At 37.7% G+C, this 20,653-nt stretch overlaps 1 protein-coding gene across 1 annotated transcript; it reads left to right on the plus strand.

Annotated features, from left to right (window-relative positions):
• The first annotated feature begins 2,598 nt into the window (after positions 1-2,598).
• On the plus strand, positions 2,599-17,661 carry LOC109111121 (integrator complex subunit 3-like). The gene is made up of 29 exons (XM_042776732.1): positions 2,599-2,947; positions 3,405-3,488; positions 5,212-5,295; positions 5,408-5,521; positions 5,896-5,980; positions 6,065-6,131; positions 6,257-6,398; positions 7,793-7,922; positions 8,036-8,133; positions 8,218-8,409; positions 8,499-8,586; positions 8,835-8,914; positions 9,283-9,374; positions 9,619-9,725; positions 10,914-11,033; positions 11,277-11,406; positions 11,497-11,551; positions 11,649-11,752; positions 11,962-12,126; positions 13,240-13,393; positions 13,482-13,550; positions 13,981-14,056; positions 14,674-14,787; positions 14,869-14,917; positions 15,002-15,169; positions 16,105-16,205; positions 16,332-16,404; positions 16,485-16,638; positions 16,743-17,661. Exons 1-29 carry the CDS (start codon positions 2,864-2,866, stop codon positions 16,809-16,811), a joined length of 3,048 nt encoding a protein of 1,015 aa, XP_042632666.1. The 5' UTR covers positions 2,599-2,863; the 3' UTR covers positions 16,812-17,661.
• Positions 17,662-20,653: the final 2,992 nt, after the last annotated feature.

Genomic DNA, 20,653 nt, shown 5'->3' on the forward strand with positions numbered 1-20,653 from the left:
TCAGTACACTTGGAAATCTCTGATCCACTTCCTGCGCTGATGACTGCATACAGTACATCCTGAGAGGAAACGATTATCTGATGGCATTAAAAGCTTTGTTAATCACGCTGCTCTATATTTGAAATAAACATGAATGTCTGGCTCAGATGTAAATAAATGCAGTGTTTTTCCACATCACTTATCAGTCAGTCAAACTGTAGCAGTGCAGCACATGGGTGTCCTGTGTCATGATAATGTCAGACTCTGATGTGCAGTCTTTAACAAGCAGCTCGTCTTGCTTTCCTGCAGGGAGGGCATGAATAATGACTGTATTGTTTTATCTGTCTTCTGTGTGTGGTTTGAATAGCTGGGTCTGTGGGGATATTGGTATACATTACTACAGAGACTTTAAGTGAAGGTTAAATTGATTATTGTGTTCTTTTTTATGTAAAATAAAATAAACATATTAAAAACACTGAGCCATGTTCACTAGTTATTTTGTTTTTAATGGTGTACAGTAATGTATTTGTCTCACAAAATCAGCCTTTTAAAGAATAATGCAGGTAAGTACTGCTATTTTAGCACTGTTCAGTTATATTTTGGCATAAATTGCCACGTGTAATTTCTCTTTGCCAAAACAACTTTTATGTTGTCCATTTTTGCAGTTTCATAAATGTATCTTAAATATTTTACTGTGTAAATAATCCTAAAAAGCCATCCCTTACACAAAGAAAATATTTACTTAACGATTAACATATTTATTTACTGTATATTGAAAATATACAGAATAATATATTGTGCTAATATGTTACAAAATATTAAATACTAGGAATGGCTGCTTTTCATATATTGAGAAATGTGACAGTATATTTATTTTTATATTGTAATGTAATTTTGTGAAAATATTGTTATGTGTATATGTGTGTGTGTGTGTGTGTATATATATATATATATATATATATATATATATATATATATATACACAAACACACACATTGCTTTGTTTGGGATCAGTAAGATTTTAATGTGTTTTAAGTCTCTTCTGCTCATCAAGGCTGCATTTATTTGATGAGAAAAACTGAAAAAACAGTAAAATTTTAAAATATTATTACCATTTAAAATAATGGTTTTCTACTTTAATATACTTAGAAATATAATTTGTTCCAGTGAAGCAAAGCTGAATTTTCAGCATCATTACTCCAGCCTTCAGTGTCACATGATTCTTCAGAAATCATTCTAATATGCTGATTTATTATCAATGTTGAAAACAGTTGTGCTGCTTAATTTTTTTTAATTTAATTTTTTATTTATTGATTTTTTTAATTTCGCTTTTTTTTTTGTTATTTGTTTTTTAATGTTTATTTGATGAGCATTTATTTAAAATAGAAATCTTTTCTAACAATAAAAGTCTTTATTATCACTTTTTATCAATTTAGCACATCCTTGCTGAATAAAAGCATTAATTGCTTTCAAAATGATAATAATAATAATTACTGACCCCAAACTTTGGAATGGTAGTGTATATCGTTACAAAAGTTTTCTAATTTGAATAAATGCTGTTCTTTTTAACATTTTATTCATCAATGAATCCTGAAAAAGTATCACAGGTTCCAAAAAATATTAAGCAGCAATACTGATATTTCTAATATGGATAATAAATCATTATATTAGAATGATTTCTGAAGAATCATGTGACACTGAAGACTGGAGTAATGATGCTGAAAATTAAACTTTGATCACAGGAATAAATTGCATTTTAAAGTATATTCAAACTGAAAAGCGTTAGACTATTTTAAAATGCAATAATATTTCACAACATTACTTTTTTTTTTTCTGTATTTCTGATCAAATAAATGCTGCCTTGATGAGCAGAAGAGACTTCTTTAAAAAAACATTACAAATCTTACTGATCCCTGAACTTTTGAATGGCTGTTTATATATAAAATAATATCTAACACTAATAAAGTAATCTTCCACAGCATATATGTATTTAGAATGTTACCTTTAGTATAGGTTTGTAGCTTATATATTAAATTTCAGCAATATATAGTTATTTTAATGACTTTCAGTGTTTATATTTTTGTTTATATATATGTGTGTGTGTGTGGTGTGTGTGTGTGTGTGTGTGTGTGTGTGTGTGTGTGTGTGTGTGTGTGTGTGTGTGTGCGTGTGTACAACTCGTTTATAATGTATTATTATTAATATTATTATTAATTATATTAAAGTAATTATTATTAAATTATTGGTTTTGATTTTTGTTATTATTACATTAATTATAATAGTTTAAATAGTTTTTATAATCTTCGAATAATACTGCTTGTTCCTTTTACGAGGAGAGACCCTACACGACTAAATGTCTGCTGTTAACACATTTTAAAGTCAGTACGCATTTGTCCAGGGTTTTTCGCTGCATCCCAGTCTTATACTTTACTGTCTGTCTGAGTTTTCCCCACATGTTTACACCGAGGCAGCGTTCTAGTGAAGCTGCACGCCACGGGCTTCTTTTTGTCTGACGGGTCTCGCTGACAGTGCCATCGCCGCGATTGGTCAGCTGCCACGTCAATCATAACACCCAGCACGCGATTGGTATAAATCAGTCACTCCGCCCCGCCTTCACTCTGCGTTCGGAACACTTCCGCTAAGCCACCATGCCCTGCGGAAGTTGAATTGTTACAGTCGGACACTGTGGAAACACTGGAGTGGTCGCGCGAAGGTGGCGAATTAAGAGTCGTAAACACACTGTAGGAGCCTAGGAGTGGGCAGAGAGAGGGTTAACTAGTTCATAAGCCCCTCAGACCCAAGTAAACAGTGAGGGAAGGGTTTCAAACAGCGCCCTAAAGCCCCGTCAGGTCCCGTGTGTGTGGGCGCAGCGAGGCGGGAGGAGATGGAGCCCTCGTCGGCTAAGGGTAAAGCGCAGGGTCGCCTTCTGGTGTCCACCAGCCTGGACGCCAAAGATGAGCTGGAGGAGGTAGGGGTCGACTCGTTCCCTTCGGCCGTCCACATACGTGTCAGTTCGTCCTTCACAGCACACGTTTGCGAAGAAAAACATGGTGAAAACTAAGTACAATAACAAAAGGGCAAGCAGAATGGAGAAGTTGCAGGGATGGAGTTTGTAGTCTTTTGTTATCTTATTTGTTGATTCAAATATAAATGAAGGAGTTGTAAACACGACGTGTGCTGAACACACAATGATGTTATCATGTCATACATGTACTAATGACAGCTGATGGTGTCAGTGACTCTCTTTCTGCTGGGGAAGGTATTAAAAATTAATGCAGCCATGCCTTACATTGAGATTAGACTATTTATGCATGAACTATTATTGGGATCTGCAGTGTTATTTTGTTTTTGTGTGTTTTTGGCATGGCATAATGCATGCAACTATAATGCTCTGTAATGTATTCACTAGTTTGTGTGTGTTTCAGCGCCTGGAGAGGTGTATGAGCATCACCACATCTATAACCAATGGACTGTCAGAGCGGGAAGCCAATGATGCTATCACTGCTCATGTGAGTGTTTATCAGTTATAACCTCTTATAATAACAGCATAGAAACCTGGACGTAGAATGGAATTTTAAAGTTGTGATTTGCAGGCCTGGAAAAATAATAGAATTTAGGAAAAAGTTAAAAAGAATTAAATGTGTTTACTCACCTGTATGTTGTTCTTTTTGAGTGCTCGTGTAAACAACACCATGTCCACATAACTTTAAGATATCCGTTGACCATGATTGGTGACATTTGTATAGTAAATACGTGACCCTGGACCACAAAACCAGTCTTAAGTGTCAGTTTGTCAAAATTGAGATTTATATATCATCTGAAAGCTGAATAAATAAGCTTTCAGTTGTTGTATGGTTTGTTAGGATCAGACAGTATTTGGCCGAGAAACAACTATTTGAAAATCTGGAATCTGAGGCTGCAAAAAAATCTAAATACAGAGAAAATCGCCGTTAAAGTTGTCCAAATGAAGTTCTTAGCCATGCATATTACAAATCAAAAATTAAGTTTTGATATATTTACGGTAGGATATCTTCATGGAACATGATCTTAACTTAATATCCTAATTATTTTTGGCTTAAAAGAAAAATCACTAATTTTGACCCATTCAATGTTTTTTTTTTTTTGGCCATTGCTAAAAATATACCCCAGCGACTTAAGACTGGTTTTGTGCTCCAGGGTCACATATGGTAATTTAAATTAATCACTTGACATAGAAATAGACATCTGTTCCACTAATCTCTGTAAATGAAATGTTAAAAAATTTTCCCCACCAGTTATCAGTCAGCTGTAATTGAAGAAAATTTCACTGTTCAAAAAGTGTGGGGCCCCTGTTATCCTACACATGCAATTCATATGATTCAGAAATTGGGATTTATCTCCTTTGTTATTTATAATGTGGAGTTCCAGCGAATGCCTTTTATACTTTAAGAAATGCAAATTTAAGCAGTAATGTACTTCGCTGTTTTGAGAGTACAGTTGTGGCAGAAGGGTTTTGTTTTGGGACACACTGTAAATTCCCTGCTATTACTTCTAAACTATTTTATAAAACAGTTAATACATAATATGAAGGATGGCAATTTTCATTAAAAGTTATTAAAACAAATTGATTAAGCTTTATACTTCTGCTAGAAGATCTGTTGCTGAACTACTGTTTATAAGTTTGGAGTCAGTAAGATTGTGTAATGTTCTTGAAAGAAGTCTCTTATGCTCACCAAAGACTGCATTCACTCGATCAATAATACAGTAAAACAGTAATATTATGACATATTATTTCCATTTAAAACAACTGTTTTCTAAATTAATATATTTTAAAATGTAATTTATTCCTGTTATGCAAAGCAGAATTTTCAGCATCATTACTCTAGTCTTCAGTGTCACATGATCCTTCAGAAATCATTATAATGTGCTGATTTATGCTCAAGTTTTGTTTTTTTGTTTTTTATCAGAAAGAAGAACAGCATGACGTTTAGCTAAGGTCTGCTGGTTAATGCATATTGAGCCGTGTTGCTTACGTGAGATACATGGGATTGAATCTGCCCTGCAGCTTGTAATTTCCTGATCCGAGTCCCATCTTCTCTTCAACAGTTCATTCATGACTGACTTGAAATTTAAGATCAATAAAAGTGGCTAAAAGGACGAAAATAAAATTCCAAAACAATTTGATAACACTTTACAGAAACATGCTTTATTTAGAATGATGCTGTTTAATGGAGATGGTGTGTGCGTGTTCAGGTGTGTAAGGGTCCTCAGCAGCATGAGGAGGTGTGTCTGGGTCTCTTCACACTTCTGCTCACAGAGCCCCCACAAGCACAGAGGGTATGTTGATGCTTCACACACGAGATCTGATTCACATGCATGCCACAGAAAGCTCTTCTACTCACACTGTTCTCCCAGAATCCCACCATTAACACAGTGTTGTGTCCTGCAGTGCTACAGAGACCTGACATTGGTGAATCGGGACGGCATGAACGTGGTGCTCATGAAAATCAACCAGATCCTCATGGAGAAGTTTCTTAAGCTGCAGGAGGTGTGCCGTACACAGGTGGGCTGGTGTCATTTACACTGTTTGGGATTAAAGGAGCTATTGACGAGTGATATTTTAAAATTATTTATTTGGTCATTTTGTCCTTTTGTCATTTTTATTAGTTTTTTTTTTTTTATATATATTAAATAATTTGTAAAAAATTACCTTTATTTTATTTTTAATAATTTTAATACTTCAATTTAAAATTAATTATATATAATTTAGTTTCCAAAGCAACATTTCTAATTTTCGTGCAAGTTTAAGTTTCTCATCTGATATTTATATTTTGTTTTTGTTTTTGTTTTATTTCAGTTGACATTGACAATTTTTAATAGTTTTAGTTTTAGTTAACAATAAAAGCACTGATGACGTCTCCTCTTCTGTGTGGGCAGCTGGTGTGGTTGGTCAAAGAGCTGGTGAAGAGTGGAGTCATTGGAGCAGATGGGGTTCTCATGACGCTCATGAAACAGATCGCTGGTGCGTTCACACACAGATGCAAATCATGCTGTGTTATTTACAGCATATCCCTACATCCTGTGTCTAACTTGCGTCAATCTGCAGGGGGAGACATATCCATCAAAAACCTGTGGTTGGCAGAGAGCGTGTTGAAGATCTTAGTGGAACAGAGGTGGGAAGTTTTGAGTCAAACAGCATGCAGCGTGATTGTTGCACTGTGGGCCGTGACTACGTCCATGCTAATAGACCAGCGTGAGTTTATTGGGAGTTTAATGAATGTGTTTGTGTGATGGACAGGGAGTGGGTGCTGAAAAGTGGGATGCTAGTGGCCATGTCTGTGTACACGTACCTGAGGCTCATAGTGGACCATGGGACGCCAAACCTATTGCCCTTCAGACAGAGAGAGGTGGACTTCTGCATCGGTCTGCTCAGAGAGAGGGTGAGTACTGGAAAGACTTCAGATCTTTTAAGAGGTAAAAATGGCCCCCTTCAAGTAGTGGTTCACATGTCTTTCTGCTGTGAAATCTTTCCTAGTTTTTGTGATGTAAATGTAAGAATAACTTATTTTGTTAGATGAACATACTCGACTCAGGAATCATGTTAAATTCTATCAAATTTGATCCAACAGGCTTTTGAGGCATGTTTATTTGTTATCTCTCAGCATTTTATGTTTTGACCACCACAATAAAAGCTACACAGCTTTGATCATAAAACTAAGCATTACTAAAGATGTATTATTGGGAGATATAGAGTGACAAGTGATGCTTATGTGATTCTATGTAAGTCTGTTATACTGTTATAAAGATTGCACCAAATTGCATGAGGTGTTTTTTTCCCCTCCTCAAGTATGAGCTCCCTGTTTTAACTCTATATCTTGCTGTATGAGGCATAAAAGCCTGAAAAACTTAGAAGCAGTATTTTTTGTGGAGGTGGTGTGGTCATCCCACATTACACATTGAGCCATGATGTGAAACTTGAATCTGTTTTACAGCATATCTTAATTCCCTTATCTGAATAAAAAGCAAAAAAGGCCAGAAATGAAAAGAAAGATAAATACTTTTTATTCAGAGTGACTCGCCATAGACTAATTTCAAGGGCGTTCCCCCTGGAGCCTGCAGAGGTGAAGTGTCTCGCTCAAGGGCACTAAAGCAGGATTGTGATGTCTGTATCTGGGTCAGCAGTTCCCAAGAGAGCACCTGGGATTTAACTTGGGCTTGAGCCAGCTGTGGTTTAAATTAAACTGCTATCAATTATTCAACAGATTTATAGATGCCATGAAATCAAAATTGACTGTACATATCTTTTGTGAATGTTCCTGGTCTTTTAGTGCACTGGGGCTTCAACTAACAGTGATTTTGATAATCAAATAGTGGTTACATGATATGCGGGTAAACAAATAAAATATTTATATCTATAATATACACTGCTGTTCAAAAGTTTAGGGTCAGTAAGATTTTTTTTTAAATGCCCAATGAGGCTGTATTTATTTTTTCTAAAATACAGTAAAAACAGCAATTTTGTGAAATATTACAATGTAAAATAAACCATTTTTTTTTTAATGCAATGTATTCCTGTGAAGCAAAGCTGAATGTTCTGCATCAAATCATGACACATTTTTACTAGGTTCTTCGACTAATAGAAAGTTCAAAAGAACAGTATTTATTTGAAATACTCTGTTTCCATCCACTCAAATTCTGATGTATAAAACATTATTTTTTCTCAGTGAGTATTTTATTTCAAGTGCACATTACACATTACAGATTTTGTTGCTGTTTCATCTTTTGTTGTCATTCATTGGCGTTTCATGTTTTCACATTGTGTGTGTTTTAACAGTTCATGGAGTGTTTTATCATCGGGAGGGATCTGGTCAGACTCTTACAGATTGTGGCTCGTATTCCTGAGATGGAGTTGCTGTGGAAAGACCTGCTGCACAATCCTCAGACCCTTAGCCCACAGTTCACAGGTGTGTGGGAGGGAATTTCTACAGTAATGCATCAGTTTTGGACATAAACAGTATGCATAGTAAAATCTTTGTGTGTGTGTGTTTTTAAATGGTCTTGTCCCATCCTGCTGCAGGTATATTGCAGCTCCTCACCGCTAGAACCTCACGCAAGTTTCTGGCCTGCCGACTCACCCCTGACATGGAGACCAAGCTGCTGTTCATGACCTCACGGGTAAATACTCACAAACACTTGACACAGAAACCACAATATGTTTATGGCTTGAAAGTCAAACACTCTTGCTCTCCCTGGCTGCAGGTTCGGTTCGGCCAGCAGAAGCGCTATCAGGACTGGTTTCAGCGGCAGTATCTGTCCACAGCTGAAAGCCAGTCACTGCGCTGTGACCTCATTCGTTACATTTGCGGTGTGGTTCATCCATCCAATGAAGTGCTGAGTTCTGACATTCTGCCGCGCTGGGCGATCATTGGATGGCTCCTGACTACCTGCACGGTAAGCAAGTACCAAAAACATTCAGATTTTTCTGGATGTCATTTTGGATTCCATATCAGTGCTTAAGGTTTACCTCCATCTCTCTGCAGTCTAATGTTGCTGCATCTAATGCCAAACTGGCCTTGTTCTATGACTGGCTGTTCTTCAACCCAGAGAAAGACAGCATCATGAACATCGGTAAGAGAGGCAGGAAGCCTTTGAGTCATTTCAGTTTGACTTCATAAACAGACATGTACAAACCACATGCTTTGCCTTTACCCAGTCACTGATGCCCTGCTTTTATTTTCCTTTGATATCTGTCTCTCTCTTTCTGTGTGTGTGTGTGTGTGTGTGTGTGTGTGTGTGTGTGTGTGTGTGTGTCTCTCACTTTCTCTCTCTCTTCCTCTCTCTCTCTTTCTCTCTCTCTCGGACGCTTGTTTTTTCAGAGCCAGCCATTTTGGTGATGCATCACTCCATGAAGCCACATCCTGCTATAACAGCCACACTACTGGACTTCATGTGTCGGGTGAGAAACTCTTTCTCAGTTCTTATTATATCTATTATATCATTATTATATCAGTTCTTATTATCTTAATATAATTAATATTAACAGATGCAAATGTAGATAAATAGATTTAATAATGTATTAGTAAATGATGATATAAACATTAACTAAAATTAATAAATGCTTAAAGTATTTTTTATTTGTTAGCTGATGTTCACTAATGTAGTTAACAAATGGAAGCTTATTGTAAAGTGTTAAAAAAAAAAAAAAAAAAACTAAAACAGTGTGTGGGGAAAATTACAATAACCAATAATATCACAGGAAGTTCTGTGTGTTGTGAATGTGAGTCTTTTAAATCTTGGGATAAACTGTATTTTATTCCACTTCAGATCATCCCAAACTTCTTCCCTCCTCTTGAGGGTCAAGTGCGGCAGGGTGTGTTCAACTCTCTCAACTTCATCATGGAGAAGAGAGTTCTGGCGTGAGTTTAACACACACACACTCACACACTCACACACTCACTCACTCACTCACTCACTCACTCACTCACTCTCACTCACTCACTCACTCACTCACTCACTCACTCACTCACACACACTCAATCACAAACACTCATTAACATGTGCTCATAACAGACACTTCATCAAGAATTCCACCACTGTCTCTCTGCTGGTTTAGAGATGCTTTCTGTATAATGATCCTGACTGTGTCTCTTGCTCTCTCAGTCACCTAGCACCTCTGTTTGACAACCCTAAACTGGACCGTGAGCTGCGGTCTATGCTGAGAGAACGCTTCCCAGAGTTCTGCAATTCCCCCTCGCCGCCCACTGAAGGTCAGAGCTCTACATCACTGATTCACTGCCAGTCATGTCAAAAACAAAAGCTCCAAACCAATTTAGTCCACCAGAAATATTATACAAAACAGGCATTCTTTTTTTTTTTTTTTTTTCAGCGTATTATGATTTGGAATGCACTACACTTGCATAAATCTTGATAAACCTCTTTTGCTGGGAAGAGGGATTTGCAACATTTATGTGTGTGGTTCAGGCTAAATGACAACGACTGTGATGCCAAAACGTCACGTCACTACACTTTTAAAAGTGGTTGTTGCCTTTATATAAAAGGTGATCAGATTCATTTTAAAAATGAATTTGCCATGCATGCAAATGCATATACTGCTCAATACCAGAGAGTCTTTTGTTTTGAGATGCAAATGTGAGTCTTAATATTCATCAGTGAAGTTAATACGTGAGTAGAAATATGAAGTGTGTGTGCAGTGGTCCTCAACATTTCTGGCTCTTTGTCAAGGACTTTATTCGAAGTCCCTCCGAGATATTTCTGGAACTTTGTTGTAATGTTGTAATCAGTTTCAAATTGTTTTAGTTAGAGAAAATTAAACTAAATTAAACAAATAAACAAAAAATGAAATTGTAATTGAATTAAACTTTTTTTTAAATATTTAAATATTATTCATTATGTATGTCTATTAATACAATTAAATAAAATAATTCAAATAGTTAATTTCTGTAGTTCCAGAAGTTGGACTTTTGGGGTTTACACTTTTATATTACCAATGAATTTTCAAATTATCTAGTCATTTGTGATTACAGGGATTTATTAATTTATTTTAATACTCTAACAGCAATTTTTTGGCAATAAATTATTTTAGAACTTGGCATGACTAGTAATATGTATATTCATTATAAAAATGTAATTGACAATAATATTTTATTAATTTCCATAACTTTTCCAGGTTGAGAAATCACACTTTTAAAAATCCAAAGATCCTGTTTGTTTGGTTTTTTGTTGTTGTTTTGTTTGTTTTTTCAGACTGGAGGAATTCTAGTTCTTAAATTAAAATTAAGAAGGAAGCCTTTGTAGTTTGTAATAGAAATATAACAATTAAGATCCAGCAAGGATTATAACATTACAAACCACAATCTCAAAAGTCAGTGGAATGAAATTCTGCTTGAGTTATGGCATGTTTTAATCTTGAATAATTTTTTCTGTACTTTTTGTAGCAAAAATGGAGGAATCTCTTCCCTTGGAGATGGACAATCATGTGCTCGATAAGGAGGATGGTTGCTATGACAACACAGATGCTACCTTCAGTGATGATGAGGAAGAATTGAACAACAAGGGTAAGATGCTTGCGGTAATGGCAGATACACTTCAGCTCAGGCCTTCAGATCAACCGATTAGGAATAAGAGGCTCTTCTTCACAGTGCTATTTCAGTTGGGATGGAGTGCATGTTCTCTGCTTTAGTGTTCAATCATGACCCAATCTAGATCACTGGCTCTGACTCAGAATGATGCCCATTACCCACTTTTGTGTTTTCAGTTCACATCAGTGCTGTCATGATATGAACCCTTGTTTATCCCAGGTAAAAAACGAGAGTTCAGGTTCCATCAGCTAAAGGAAACCTACATCGAGGAGCCTGCTGACATCACACCTTTCGTCGACCAATTGGACGAGACACTTAAAGAGAGGGTTCTGCAGCTGCAGAAAGGAAGGTGAGACGCATGATTAATAACGTAATGTATTACAGTTATAATAAGATCTCAATTGCACGAGTCTCATTTGTGTGGATCTTTCTCTCTCAGTGACACAGAAACACATTGTGAGGTCATGCAGGAAATTGTGGATCTTATTTTAGAGGTGAGCTTTGCTCCGGGTGAAAATTTTGATCAGAGCTTTAAAAAATACGGCTGATGATACACACATTTTTTTTATTTTATTTTTTGTCCTCTTTCAGGAGGATTTTGAGTCAGAGCAGATGTCCACTCTAGCTTCCTGTCTGGCTGAGCTGTTTAAGAGTCACTTCAGAGGAGATGTGTTGCCTGAGGAGATCACAGAAGAGTATGTTTCCCTCTCTTTCTCGACTTCCTGTCGGGTCGGTTTGCACATTATTTAGTGGTTTGCTCTAGATATGTGTCTTTGGTTCCAGGCTGCATTGTGTCCTGATTCTGTTCTGTCACTATTGTTAATTTTTCTTAATGAAGAGGCTGATGGGATGCTGTGTGTGTGTGTGTGTGTGTGTGTGTGTGTGTGTGTGTGTGTGTGTGCAGGTCACTGGAGGAGTCTGTGTGTAAGCCGGTGTGTCTGATCTTCAGGAACTTGTGTCAGATGCAGGAGGACAACAGCAGCTTCTCTGTCCTGCTTGATCTGCTCGCCGAGCTCTACCAGAAACAGCCCAAAATCGGTTATCATCTGCTCTACTACCTCAAAGCTAGGTAGGGTCAAAAAGTCCAAATAATAACTTCCAAGTGATGAGCAAGAAGATATATTGCCATTCGGTTAGTTTCTGTTTTAGTAAGACCATGACACATCAAGCTGATGGTCTTCCAGTGTCAGGCTGTCTGCCCCTTGGCACTAGACTGATCCCATCGATGGCTTTTTGGCCAACTGAGCAAGTTGAATTGGCAGCAAAGCCTGTCGTTGAGGAAGATCACACTGATGGGCTGTTCAGCGTAGCGAAGCAGTACGGAAGTGAAGGAAACAAGCAAACAACAAACTCAAGAGGGCAAACATAGAAGGCTCTTCTCATTGTTTCTCAGCAGTCCTAGCTATTCTGGTTCCCATTTTTGAATGACATATACAGACTACTGCCACCTGCTGGTATGGAGAGTTAATTACACTCATAAAGGCACATACAGAGTAGACGTCTTCTCGGGTCCTAAAATCTGTACCTGACCTAAAACACTTCTTACCCGAACTTGACGTGCATAAATAAATTTTTTAAAAGGAAAAACCTGACCCGAGACAGACCCGATAAAAATAAATGTGATAGTTTGCTAAAAATTAAATCGATAGCGTAATAAATCATGGATTCTCTAGTGTTGTCTGCAACACTATCTCTTCTGCACACAAAAAGAAAAGCCCTGCATGAACACACAGCTTAATGAAGTGAGTGGCTTTTCCTGATGGATCTCGTATCCATAAGATGGATTTCTGTGTGTGAGGTTACACGTTTCTACATGCATTTCTCAAAAATGCACTTACACGAATGTACAAATATGCATCCGGATAGTTTAAAAGAATTTGGTTCTTATCGGATCTTTTTGGAAAAAGCACATTTATTTTAAGTGACCCGAGACCCAAGGCCACTAATACCAAGCCAAAGCTGTGTCTGAGGCACTCGTCGAAGTTTTGAACCCAAACCTGCTCGGGTCTCGGGTCGGACCTTGGGTTTTTGGATCCAAGTAGACCTGTGAAGACCATAATACAGAGCATATATTTAATCGCTTTAAGCCATGATGCAAGGACCTTTTTTCTTTCGATTAATCGTGCAGCCCTACACAGATCTCTCAGCATTTCTTAGTAGACTGTTTTGTCCATCTTTGTAGCAAAGCAGCAGCGGGGAAGATGAGCCTGTATGAGTCCTTTGCTCAGGCCACGGCTCTGGGTGACCTGCACACCTGCTTGATGATGGACATGAAGGCCTGTCAGGAGGATGATGTGAGGCTCCTGTGTTACCTAACCCCCTCCATCTATTCAGAGGTAACACACGTCATGCTCAAACACCATGTGCCTGCAACAGAGGCTTTCCCGGCCTTGCTTGACTTTTTCCTGTGTCTGTGTTGTACAGTTCCCAGATGAGACCCTGCGCAGTGGAGAGCTCCTCAACATGATCGTGGCTGTCATTGATTCAGCGCAGGTTTCAAATATACACTTTTAAATAGAAAGATCACCTAAAAATGAAAATTCTGCCACTTACTCGCCTTTGTGTCATTCCAAACCCATAATACTTTGATTCACCTTTAAAAAACAAATGAAGATATTTTTAATGAAACCTGGGAGATTTCTGTCTCTGCATAGAAAGTCTATTACACCAAAACTTTGATGCCTCAGAAAGTTTGTAAAGATGTTCAGATTTCATATATAGCACATCCAGTATGGTAAACAGAAGCTTAGCATTACTTGAGACACGGTAACAAACCTCATTGGTTCTCGCCTGACAAGCAGGTGGGGTGTGACATGAGGGTGAGTAGATGATGAAAAAAATCCTATTTTTGGCTGAATTTCCCTTTAACACGGATTAAATTTAGATAATTTTTTTCTTCAAATCTCTTGTTTTCACCTCACAGCTTCAGGAGCTGATGTGTCACGTGATGATGGGTAATCTGGTGATGTTCCGTAAAGACTCCGTACTAAACATCCTCAGTAAGTTTACAGCAGTTTTCAAGCTCTGGTGGTTCTCTGTCTGACCCCACAAGTCTCTGTTCAAATTGTATAGTTACACCAAACAAACCAAGCCCCAGTTTGAAAAATCAATGGAGGCTTAAGACAAAAATGCCCCCCGAACTCAAGATAAAAGTGCCCTTGCATAATTAAATCTGTTACAGGTGTCACGATTAAAGTGAAATGTGGATATGAATACAATTTTAAGTGCATAACTTGCATTATACTTAAGTCATGGACCACTTCAGTGTTCTTTGCTTACTTTATGTATATAATTTGTTCCCAGTGTGAATAACCATTTTTTTATGCTACTTAAATATCTAATGTGAGGTCTTGATTTTCTAAAAATGCAATACACTAATACAAAAATGTTTAGCTTGTTTTGTCTGTGGCTAGAATATGATGATCACTGAACACATTAAAATATATATATATATATATAATATATATATATATATATATATATATATTTTCACCCAGACAAATGTGGCTTCAAACAGATTTAACATTAATCTAGTGCTTTAATCTGTGTGAATGTGCCAGACATTCTTCCATTGCTTTGTAAAGCTCATTTTGTTCTGTGCATCTGTGTGTTTTAGTTCAGTCTCTGGACTGGGAGACGTTTGAGCAGTACAGCACATGGCAGCTTTTCCTGGTGCACAGTATCCCTCTGGAGACCATTATCCCCATTTTACAGCACCTCAAATACAAGGGTGAGCATCTCTCTCCATAGACACGCTGTCACTCTATATATACTCAGTCTACCCATAATCCTATTCTCCCTTTACTCACAGAACATCCTGAAGCTCTGTCCTGCCTGCTGCTGCAGTTACGAAGAGAAAAGTAGGTCTTTTCACTCCGATGGATATTTATCTTGTCTTTTGTGGGACGCAGTCATCTTTTTTCTTTTGCTGTGTTGTGCTGAAGGCCGAGTGAGGAGATGGTGAAGATGGTGCTGAGCCGACCTTATCACCTAGAGGACCAGTTCACCACCAGCATCCTGCGGCACTGGGCAGCAAAACACGACGACCTGCTGGGGGAACACATCAAAGCCCTGCTCATCAAGAACAACAGCATGCCCCGTAAACGACAGAGGTAATGACATATCCAGCCCTCTGACCTGAAACGCCCTGGGCTCGGGACACAAAAGTTGAGATTCAAGCTCAAGTGGATTCGATTGAACCCAGGCTCTATAGCCCTGGAGAAACATCAAATAGTTTAAATATTTATATTGTAAAATTAACCAATATTTTGAAGCTCTTGCCAGTGGGCCAGTTTTCTGCTCACTTGTTCACATGACTTGCAAGTATGATGGCACTAAGACAAAAATATTTAACAGCAACTCTTATTTAAAGCTCTGTAGCTATAAAGTTCTATTTATTTTACAAATATATTATTAAATATCCTTCAAATTAATTATTAAACATGCTTTTATGTGTTCATGCTTGGAATAATTGTGTAAAATACTATTTTAAGTAAATCTTTATTTGCCCTAAACATTTTGTACCTACTGAATCAAAATACTGAATCACTATTTGTTTTTGTTTTTTTAAAGAAATACATTTCTTTCAGTAGGGATGCATTAAATGGAAAATATTTCTGTTTCAAACAAATGCTTTTAAACTTTCTATTCAAAGAATCCTGAAATGTATCAGGGTTTCCACAAAAATATTAAGCAGCGCAACTGTTTTCAACATTGATAATAAGAAATGTTTCTTAAGCAGCAAATCAGCATATTATAATGATTTCTGAAGATCATGTGACACTGAAGACTGGAGTAATGATGCTGAAAATTCAGCTTTACATCATAGAAATTACATTTTAAAACGTTAAAATTGCAAACAGTTATTTAAAACGTAATATTTCACAGTATTAAAGTTTTTACTGTACTTTTTGATCGAATTAATGCAGCCTTGGTGAACGTAAGAGACCTCTTTGAAAAACATTACAAAATCTTACCAACCTCAAACCTTGTTGTTGAAATTTTTAAACGGACACACATTTGAGTTGTGTGTTGTGTTTCTGTGTAGCTTGAGGAGCTCCAGCAGTAAACTGGCTCAGCTGACCCTGGAACAGATGCTGGAACATCTGGACAGTTTGAGACTCAATCTCAGCAACACCAAGAACAACTGTGAGTTCAGTATCAAGCACTTACAGTCCTTGAAACACCACTCAATTCTTAGCAGCCTGGTTGTCTTTTGCACTGTTCATATTGATTTAAACAATGCTTTCTGAATTGTTCCTGTTGGTGTATCAGTCTTTTCCCAGACGCCGATATTACAGGCCCTACAGCATGTTCAGGCCAGCTGCGATGAGGCCCACAAAATGAGGTGTTTCTTTTTATCCTTTTATTTTATTCTATTTTCAAGTTCTTATTTGACTGACTGTCCTTTTTTTTTTCTTCTGACAGATTCAGTGATCTTTTCTCATTAGCTGAGGACTATGAGGATTCCACCAAACAACATAAACCTCGACGCAAAGCCCCAGCGTCTTCTCCACGATCCCGCAAGGGTGCGGCTCCGCAAACCTGCAATGAAGAGGACAGCGTGTCCAGCAGCGCTTCGGTGAATCCACACTCACAACATAACATCATCATGAAAACCTTCAGGCCAGCACCCATATTATTATCATGTCATGTTTAAAATGCCCTTTGTTGACGCTTCTCCAGGAGGAAGAGGATTCCAAACCCAAAGCTTCCAAGAGAAAACGGAAAGGAGTAGGATCTGACAGCGACTGAGAGGACAAACCCTCGTCTCCACGCCAACCACACCCAGCATAACCACGCCCCCTCTGCGACTGACGTCTCTGGAGACTACCTGCCAATCATCTGCTCCAGTCACTCAGGAGCAGCCTGCCCAAACACACTCCTCCTGTAGGGGCACAACTCTTTCTCTGGACTCAAATGCAGTGGAGCCTGGGAGACGTGTCCCTGCCTTCTCTAACCACTGGACTCCTCGGCTATTTCAAGCCTGAGAGTTTGGTTAAGTGTGAGGACGGGCGCAGTGGGGGCGGCTAAGCCTGGAGAACCTACATCCAGACTGGCATAGACTGACAGACATACAAACAAGACAGACTGCCTTAAAGGAGAGGGTTACTTAATGTTCCCCAATGGCCCACCCTTAAAAATTCATGGTAATGTACTTCAAAGAGTGATTACCGCTAACGGTAGTGAACCCAGACTGTAACATGAAGTACAGGGATCTTAAACTGATTAAAGATTTTACTGCATTTGGAGGTTCGTTTTGGAATAGTGCAAAGCAGATAGGGGTCTTCAGGTTCAAGCCTTTTATCTTTTCACGCTGAACAGACCTTTCCCCCGTGCTCATCATAAATAAAGATTGACGCTCTCTGTCCTTTTTGGACGCTGTGGCTCTTCAGAGTGGAGCCGAGACTTTACAGAGGGTCTGAGAGTTTTTATCTCATGTTTGAAATGAAAGCAGGACCTAAAAAACGGAGGACTCGACTTGATGGACTTTTTAAAAGAATTCTTTCTACTGACTTATTTTCATAAAAACAGATTGTAACTGTGTTAAAGGACTATGATATTAATAAAAAAGGGTGGAAAAAGTTTGGTTTTCTTGCCAGGATGTCACGTTTGAAGTCTTACGTTCTTGTTGGGATGAGAACAATCGTATTAGCTTTCCTCAAAAATGTCTTTAGTTCGCTTACTGAATGTAAACTTCTCTTAGCATGACGTTTTTCTCAATGCAATCCAAGTACCAGAAGTGCAGGGTTGCCAGGTCTGTGTAACAAAACTTGCAGGGTTGCCATGTCTTTTTTATAAAAAATGAAAATATGAAATTGCCATGTGTAAAATTTTTATTTTTTGTGTTATTTTTATTATTTATATACATATTTTTCTTGAAAATCACAATATAAACTCCTTACATCCTTACATGTATACATCCTTTTTGGAAAGGGTTTAAACAATGTTTTTATGCTTGTTCAATGAACCATAAACAATTATTGCACATGCACCTGTGGAACAGTGCTTAAGAGAGTTACTGTTCTCAGGTTGTAGGCAATAAAGGTAAAACCATTCCAATAACTTATAACAGTAAAGAGACCTTCCTAGTGACTCTGAAAAACACCAGAAGAAGGATGTCCAGGGTTCTTTAACATGCCATAGTCCTGCTGCAGTGTATGAGGACTGTAGATGGGGGGTCTGAGAGATCCTCTGTGGCTGATTTCAGCTTCATCTTAGGGGTGAAACGAAGTTTGGCAGAAGTGTGTGGTGAACCAGTAGGAGGCCAATGTCCAGGAGACTGTTCTTCTGGGCTTTCTGGAGATATCAGCATATGTGTGTCCTCATCGTTTTCTTTCTGACAACACAGCTGAGTAGACGTGGATAACTTGGGAGGAATAGTAAATTTTGGGATTCTTCCAGGGGTTATTGGTAGAGTTTGCTTGAAGAATCCTTTGGGTGTCATGATCTTCTCTAGACTGGCTGCTGCTCAAGCAAACATTTCTCAGACTTTACAGATAAAAACATCTGCAGCTGAAACCTCTGACTTCTCCGGTTCTCCACAGGAGGTCTTGTTAACTTGTTAAAAGTTTCTGATGAGTAGCAGGTGAACATCATTAGAGTTTCACGCTTGATTGGTTGACAGCTCAAATCCCACTCATCTTCTATTTTTTTTTCACTGTTTAAATATTTTGTCTTTTATCTGTTAATAAACAAATACAAGAAACATTTCTAGGTTGATTCACCAAAAAAGTGTAACACAATTAGTTTGAACATCCCTGTCCAACACAGCAAGGTTGTCGCAACGGGTGGGATAATCGGCATTTTTTAAAAAAACAATTCTATTGTTATTATTATTTTAATTTTGTTAAAACTAGTGCAGGAAATACAGTTTTTACCTGTTAATTTTCTAAGTCCAGGGGCTTCGGTAAACTCCATGAACGTAAATAAAAACACTTTCTTTCTTTTCTTTCATTGCACAACTAAAGTAGTTCGGTTTTGATCCCATTGCAGGTCCATATCACTGCGCCAAATTATTACAAATGCTCTTCCAGCCTACCACAACTAAAGAACCAAAACCACAAAGATGTCGAATAAATATGAGAAACAATAAGATAAAATTACACTTAACTTTTTTGATTACCGTTTGAAGCACGCTCTATCTTTTTCTCTCCCATGCACATGCAGAAGGACGCAACCGATCATCGGGAAGAGAGCACTTGTTGTCAGTGCTGCCCTGTGACTTTAACCAATCCTTAAGTGCCTCATAAGTGACCTTCACTCCTGACGTATATGAAAAGCCTAGTATCTAATGAATAAGTACTAGTATCTAATGAATAAGTACTAGTATCTAATGATTAAGTACTAGTATCTAATGAATAAGTACTAGTATCTAATGATTAAGTACTAGTAATGATTAAGTACTAGTATCTAATGATTAAGTACTAGTATCTAATGATTAAGTAATAGTAACTTTACAAAAGACACTCGTAGCTAAAAAATAAGCACTAGTAGTTAACGAAAAAGTACTAGTACTTAATGGAAAAGATACTAGTATCTAAAAAATAAGTACTAGTAACGTTAAATTAGATACTAGTGCAGTTTATAGATTAAATGTTACAACGGCTTGCCATATGACGTATATAGAAACTTCCAAAAGATCTATCCCGCCAAAACCTGCAGGATAACTTTGATCCAGTGGGGATTTTTCCCTCCATTTTTCCCCCATTTACTCATATTTTCTCTTTCTCCATTTTTATCAAGAGATGTTCCTCCACTGACTCCTCCTGGAAGATGTGCATCTTTAAGGAAAGAGGACCAATAAGAGTTGACACACACACACACACACACACACACACACACACACATATGCATGTCATACATGTTTGACTGCAAACACAAATAAATATAACTGAATGTCATCTTTCTAAGGACAACACCTCCAGACCTGAAAACACTACAATATTCATGTGCGGCCTAGAAAATGATGTCTGATAACAGCAGCACAGCGACTAAATTTTCTTTTTTTCTTTTTTTTGGACTGTTGTTATATCTTAATGCATTTTATTTGATTATGTTCCTTTTTTCTCCCCTCCCAGATCAACCAGAATTGAGTTTGTTTGAATTCAGAAAGCGTTTGTTTGTCCAGTCTTGTTTCTTGTTCAGTCATTTATGTGCCGTGGTCTCTTTTTATCCTGTTTTGAAATAAATTCATAATAATTAATTGAATAGCTCCATTTTTCTTTCTCATCCACACTCTTTTTTTGAAGTTTTTTGAAAATCTAAAATAGCAGACAGTTTTGTAGACAGGTGGTTCAAGGGTAGGTTTAAGGTAACTGAATACAGTTTGTACAGTAGGCTATAAAAACCATTACGTCTATGGAGAGTCCCCACAAGAATACTAAACCAGAGGTGTGTGTGTGTGTGTGTGTGTGTGTGTGTGTGTGGTGTGTGTGTGTGTGTGTGTGTGTGTGTGTGTGTGTGTGTGTGTGTGTGTGTGTGATTTTTTTCCTCAAACAGATTTAAGTGCAAACTCTGCCAACTGTGAAGATTTAACTGCTGATGTCGACCACAGTGCTGAAACAAATACACCTAACCCCTAACTGATCTGAGCA

The sequence above is a fragment of the Cyprinus carpio genome, chromosome A19 (genome assembly GCF_018340385.1).
Source record: "Cyprinus carpio isolate SPL01 chromosome A19, ASM1834038v1, whole genome shotgun sequence".
NCBI lineage: Eukaryota > Metazoa > Chordata > Actinopteri > Cypriniformes > Cyprinidae > Cyprinus > Cyprinus carpio.

Coding starts and splice junctions, on each gene's coding strand:
- LOC109111121 (XM_042776732.1), top strand. CDS start 2,864: ATGGAGCCCTCGTCGGCTAAGGGTAAAGCGCAGGGTCGCCTTCTGGTG. Junction 5,522..5,895: donor AGGAGGTGTGCCGTACACAG/GTGGGCTGGTGT, acceptor CTGTGTGGGCAG/CTGGTGTGGTTGGTCAAAGA. Junction 11,552..11,648: donor TTGTGGATCTTATTTTAGAG/GTGAGCTTTGCT, acceptor GTCCTCTTTCAG/GAGGATTTTGAGTCAGAGCA.